At 62.8% G+C, this 6,233-nt stretch overlaps 1 protein-coding gene across 1 annotated transcript in view; it reads right to left on the bottom strand.

The window, feature by feature from the left end:
- Positions 1 to 206: 206 nt before the first annotated feature.
- Positions 207 to 6,233, bottom strand: part of MYOCD (myocardin) — a gene marked incomplete at both ends in the record, with an annotated part of 85,102 nt that continues 79,075 nt past the window's right edge. Inside the window, 5 exons of the mRNA XM_084273552.1 lie at positions 207 to 775; positions 1,345 to 1,402; positions 2,484 to 2,597; positions 3,881 to 4,834; positions 5,779 to 5,932. Of these exons, the coding sequence (XP_084129678.1) occupies positions 207 to 775; positions 1,345 to 1,402; positions 2,484 to 2,597; positions 3,881 to 4,834; positions 5,779 to 5,932 (1,849 nt within the window). The remainder of the gene's footprint in view (positions 776 to 1,344; positions 1,403 to 2,483; positions 2,598 to 3,880; positions 4,835 to 5,778; positions 5,933 to 6,233) is intronic.

The following is a 6,233-nucleotide window of genomic DNA, read 5'->3' as shown; positions in this document are numbered from 1 at the left end:
CTGCGGGGACACGGCGATGGAGGGAAACCAAAGCACCAGAGCTGCTGTGCTGCCCATCTGCAGCAGCTGGGGACCCAGGAGAGTTTATCTGCTGGGAAACAGGCTCCAGCTTCCCCTGGACACGATGGCAGACGGGCCCTGTGTGTTCCCTGGCGTGACAGAGACACGGTGCTGGCTGCTGAGCACCCTGCCCCAGCACGCTGCTCTCACCACTGCTGCAGGTGCAGGTCCATGCTGGCGTTGAGGTTGAGGTCGGTCACATCCAGGAAATCGATGTTGAAGATGCTGGGCCCCACGGGGGTGAGCGAGCCAAACCCCGAGGCCGAGCTGGGGGGGGTGAGGTCCAGCCACTCCATGGTTTCCCAGGGAGACTCGGTGAAGCTCATCTGCAGAGCGGAGCCCTCGGCAGGGGAGGGGGAGAGCTGGGTCTCCATGGGGGACAGGGGAGTCTGTAACATCTCCTGGGAGGCGAGCAGTTCGTCCGCGGCTTTGCTGGAGAAGCTCTCCATCATCCCCTCGAAGTGGGGCTCCTCCCCGCCCATCTTGAGCAGGGCGATGTCTCCGGCCCTGCCCAGGGGGCTGTGTGCGCTCAGCAGCAGCTCCAGCGGGGGGTCGGAGCCCGGGCAGTGCTCGAACGGCAGCGGCTGCGCGGGGGGCGCCGGCTCGAAGGGCGCGGGCGGCTTCGGGAGGGCGGCGCCGGAGCCCCCGGCGGACACCGTGATCTGCGGCACCTTCTGGAGGCAGGACCGATCCTCCTTGGCGTTGGCCGGCATCTCTGCCAACAAACAAGAGGGGGGTGAGGGGCTCCGGTAGCGCCCAGCACCGCCGGGCACAGGGGGCACCACGCAGTCCCCCCGAGCTGGGCTTCTGGACCCGCTCCCCCCTCAGCCCCCCGGCACTGCCCACCCCCCAACCTGGGGGCAGCTTCTGCCCCTCAGCTCCCCTGGATCTGGACACGGTCCCCAGGCCACGGGCACTGGCAGCTGTCCCCAAGGGGCCGGGCACTGGCCACGGGGCCGGGCACAGGCAGCGCTCTGCACGGGGAGGTGGCACTGGCGTCACTGGTCAGACTGGGGGGTGCTGGCACAGGGCTGTGCCCCCCCTCTCCGTGCAGCCCGTGTAGGTGTTGAGCATCCCAGCATGACCCCAGCAGCTCTGCACGGGCAGAAGGCGGCTCCAGGAGGGGCCAGGGTGCCTCTGGGTCCCTTCTCAGGGGCTGCTGGCACAGGGAGGGCAAAGGGACGGTGCGCAGAGCCCAGGCAGCCCTGCCGGGGTGCACGGGGAGCCCCGGGGACCGACGCCGGCTTGGGGGGCGGCCCTGGGGGGCAGGGGCGCGGGTCATACCTCCGCTCTCAATCAGCACGTCCAGGAGCTCGTCCATCTGCTGACTTCGTGTCATCTGCTGCAGCAAAGGACAAAGAGGAGAGCAGAGGGCGTTAGGGGGGGCGGCCCGGGGCTCCCCACCCCCCGCCAGCCTTGTCCCCGCGGCAGGGGCGGCCCCACGCCGGGGCAGGGGCGGGCAGGGGCTTTCGGGCAGCGCTGCAGCGCCCTGCGACAAGCGTGGCGGGTCCAGGGAGCACAGGGACAGGTCACCCGGGTGCCAACCCACCCCCTGCTCAGTGGCCACCACAAACTGCCTCTTCCCGGGGCCATCAGGACACACTGACTGTGGACCCAGCACCTTGCACCCACATGGGCCTCCCTGCACTCCCTGGGGCAACACATCCTCATCCTCCTGCCTCTGGAGACTGGAAGGACTCTCTGCACACCTCCCTGCCAGCCAGCACGAGCCCAGCTTCAGCACTGCCAGCAGCATCGCTCCCTTTTCCTAGAGGCACCATCCTGACCAGCTCTGAGGCTGCTGACAGACCCTCACAAGGAGTAAGGGGTTCCTGGGTGATGGAGACAGCCCTCCAGGACAGGGCCAAGGGAGGCAGATGTCACGGGGCAGAGGGAAGGTGAGGTTTCCTGGTGACTTGGGAATCACAGAATCATAGACTGGTTTGGGCTGGGAGGGACCCCAAGGGTCCCAGAGCTCCAACCCCCTGCCACAGGCAGGGACACCAACCTCCAGCCCTGGAGCTACACAAGGTTGCCCAGGGCCCCATCCAACCTGGCCTTGAACACCCCCAGGGATGGGGCATCTTGCTTAAGATGCTTGAGAGTGTTTCACACACAGCACTGAGCACCCCAGAGAGAGTACCCCCGAGTCCTGGGATGTCTGTGAGGGCTGTCAGCACCCCAGGGTGGCCTCACATCAGCAGGGAAGGTGTTACCCCATCCAGCGTGGTGCCTGGCTGCTGGTGGCAGGCATTCAGAGAGCAGCCCTTCCAGGAAAGCCCATTCCCAGTGGAAACAGGCCAGCTCTGCCCAGAGACCCCCTAACAGGCTGTGACTCCTGGGGGTGGGTTACAGGAACCCCAAGAGAAGAACAACCCCCTGTGCAGGCCTGGCCCTGTAGGAAGTAAAAACCATGCAGTTACCTGCTTCACTGCATCCTCATAGGGTGGAGGCTGCTTTCCCTCTGAGAGGGCTTGGTTTGACTGACAAAAACTTGGGGGTGGAATAGAAAACTTTTGACCTGCCTGGGTAGCCATCTGCATGGGGGAGATACAGGGAAACTGAGTCAATGCAGCGCTGGGAGGCTCAGCTCTCCTTCACTCCTGCTCAGAGCAGGGTGGTGCCAGGGAAACTCAGGATTCTCTGGGGCAAATAAACTCAGACAAAAGCCTCTGGGCAGGAGACAGGGAGGCAGACTGGCTCCACCAGCCAAGCTCTGAGCTTCCCAGCTGCCAGCTGTGCCCCAGCACCTCTGCTGGGGACCCTCTCCATCACTGCCTGACATCTCACAGAGCCCAGGGAAGGACACTCAAGAGTCACTGCCAGGTCAGCACCAAGGCTTCCCCTGTGCCCTGCTCTATCTCCCATATGGCCAGGGTAACTGCCCCCCTTCAATCCAGTGGTAAAGATCCCTCACACACTGCTGGGAGCTGCTGTGGCTCAGCAAGATGCTGAGGAGCCCTGCACAGGGCTCTCCCAGGGGCAGAGGGATCGTGCCTGTGCTTCCCCACTGCAGACAGGGCTTTGCCAGGCTCCCATGGAGCAGAGGGAGCTGTGCCAGGGCTTCCCCAAGGTGGAGGGAGCTGTGCCAGGGCTCCGTGGGGCAGGGGGAGCTCTGCCAGGACTCCCCCAGGGGCACAGCAAGCTGTGCCAGGGCCTCCCCCTGAGGGGAGAGGCAGCTGAATTAGGGCTCTTTTACGGCAGAAGTAGCTGTGCCAACGCTCCCCCAGGGCAGAGGGAGCTGTGCCAGGACTCCTCTGGGGCAGAAGGAGCCGTGCCAGTGCTTAACCAGGGGCAGAGGGAGCTGTGCCAGGTCTCCCCAGGGAAGAGGATGCTGTGCCAGGACTCTCCCAGGACAGAGGGAACTTTGCCAGTGCTCACCCAGGGGCAGAGCGCTGTGCTGGGGTCCCCTGGGGAAGAGGGGAGCTGTGCCAGGGTGCCCCAGGGCAGAAGGAGCTGTGCTAGTGCTCCATGGGAGCTGTGCTGTGATCACCCCAGGCAGGGTGTGGTGGCAGCAGGGGTCCCCAGGCTATGCCCTGCCACGGACACTGCGCTGCCATCAGCCTCCAACCTGCTGCCCAGCGGGGCCACTCTGCCCCACGTGCTGCTCCAGCCCCCTGGGTACCCACCCTGGGTGCCCTCAGTCCCAGGCTGACAGGGAAGGACTCAAGCTGGGCTGTCTGCCTGCCCACAGACACCAGCTGCCCACAGACCAGCTGCCCACAGACACCAGCTGCCCACACACCAGCTGCCCACACACCAGCTGCCCACACAGCAGCTGCCCGGCGCTGCCCGGCGCTGCCCGGGCCGCTCCACTCACCGGCGCTGTGCGGAGGCAGCTGCTGCCCTGCGGGGACCCGCTGCGCCCCTCTGCCTGCGAGCCGGGGGACACGGAGAGGAGATAGTGGCTGTTGGGGGACGGCGGCAGACTGATGTGCTGGGGGCTCTTGGCAGCCCCCAGCGGGGAGTGCTGGGGGGAGCACTGTGGGCTCAGGAATGTGGAGGAGGTGATGCTGCTCTGCCCTGCGGGCTCCAGGCAGTGGCTGTTGACGATGTGGGGCAGCTGTGGCACCCCGCAGTTACTCAGCTTCTCTGAGCCGCTGGCTTGGCCTTTCAGGGCGGTTTGTTTGGACGCAAAGGGGCAGCTGGACACCACGTTCTCTTGCTTGATGGGGACACCAAAGAAATGCTGGGTGGGCTGCTGCTTCTCCTCCAGGCCGTTGCTTCTCTTTCTCTTCTGGAGCTGCATCCGTAGCTCCTCCACCTGCCTCTGCTCCTGCTGCAGCTTCCACGTCAGTTCATTGATGACCTTCTGCTTCTCCACCAGCATCTTGTCTTTCTCTGTGTCGATCCCTTCCAGCTCCAGCTGGATGCTGCCTCCGTTCATGCTGCTCATGAGGCTCTCTTCAGCGCTGCCATGGACAGGGGATGGCTGCAGCCCAAACTGTGGGGAGGCCACGGGGCCGTCGTTGAACGTGTCTGGCAGGGAACCGCTCACCGAGAGGTCGGAGGAGGCTGGAGAGATGGGTGGGGTGGAGCTGGTGCTGCCAAAGTGGTAGAAGCCATTTGACAACATGCTGGTGGAGGACTGGGACTGGTAACCCGGCAGGGTGCTCGTTGGAGTGACGGGGAAGGTGACAGTGGTGATCTCACTGAAGTTGGGCACCGCGCTGCTGCCGCACTCCTGGAAGGGCCGCAGCCGCTCCATCAGCGCCGTCTTGGTACCTGACACTGGCAGCCCTCGTATCCGCAGCTGCTGCCTCAGCTCTGACACCTGGAAGGGAAGCCATGGGTCAGTCCCAGTGGCAGTGAGCCCTTTCAACACCCAATGTGCCTGACAAGGAGCCTCAGATCCCCAGCTCCCAGCTCCCTGCCTCACAGCTGTGAGCCCTGGGTGCTCACTGTCCCACCTGCAGCCACCATGAACAGCCCTGGCTGCTGCACGTCCTGCAGCACCTTCACCCTTCCCAACAGGAAAACATTCTTCCTCCAGGAATGGTGACAGCCCTCCAGGAACCAGCAGTGGTCCCTGACCCACAGAAGTCACCCAGGATCCCCTTCCTAGCAGTAGGTTTCTACATGAGCAGAGGACTTCCACACAGAGCAGGAACTAGCTGGTGGCATCCTGCAGCTCAGAGAGTGTGACCTTGGAGCAAGACACTGCATTTTCAGGCACCTGCACACACGTCAGGCATCTGAGCCTGGGCAGTGGTATGGCCAAACTCATGTTATTTCTACCTCACCTTCTTCCTTTCTCTAATAATATTGTCCCCATGCCTGCTCCTGAAAGGGCCTGGCCTTCCCATGGCTGAGGCTCCACTAGCAAAGAACAAAAGAGCTGCTGATCTCAGGGATTCTCCTTATGCCCTGTCTTGAGCTGCAGGCTCTGGGAGATACCTGCTTGTGCAGGGAGCTGAGCATCCCTGCTGCCCACCATAGTACCAGAGAAGGTCTGGAGCCACGTTGTGCCAAAGATCTGGCAGGTGCTCTGGAGCAGGACACCCACCCACCCACAGAGCAGCACACCCATGTTTTGCAGTCACAGTCGTGGTGACCAGCCCCTGGCTGGGTGTGATGTGGTGCTGGGTTTGCTCACAGCATGTTGGGTCTGGCTTGCTGCCTGTAACAGCCTGGGGCACTGCTCTGGCTGCTCCAGGGGCAGCAGAGCACATTTGGGTTGTAAGATCCTGCTCCTGTGCTGACAAAGTTTACACTTACCTTCAGATCATCCAGGTTAGAAGGCAGAGGGCCTGGCTTGATAGATGAGACACAAGTCTGGCCTGAAAAGGTGGTTTTCACAGGAGAAAGAGAGTTGGTGGTGACAGAAGTTGATGAAGAATTTGAACTTTTGACCATTTGCTCATTTGATTGCCTGAAATGACAAAGGAGATTTGGGGTAACTTGTTTGCCCCACCAGGGCGTCTGTGCCTGGTCTACCATCTCTCTGCTCCCTTGGGGCTGGTAACGCCTGTTTGAGATCTGAAGGACTGCCAACTCCATGAAAAACCAGGTTGGGCTGTAGGGAGAGTGCTGGTGACCCACCAGTGGGTGACAGGTGGCCCAGACACTGCACTAAGCCAGGGCTGTGCTGTGCTGCCAGGCTTTCATGTTTCACGTGCACCCATCCCACTTCCACTGGCACAAACGGGTATGGAGGGGATGGAGACAAGGCT

This window comes from Gallinula chloropus (assembly GCF_964237585.1).
Source record: "Gallinula chloropus genome assembly, chromosome: 20".
NCBI classification, from domain to species: domain Eukaryota; kingdom Metazoa; phylum Chordata; class Aves; order Gruiformes; family Rallidae; genus Gallinula; species Gallinula chloropus.
The sequence above is the reverse complement of the archived record's forward strand: the minus strand, read 5'-3'. Positions and strand labels throughout refer to the sequence as shown.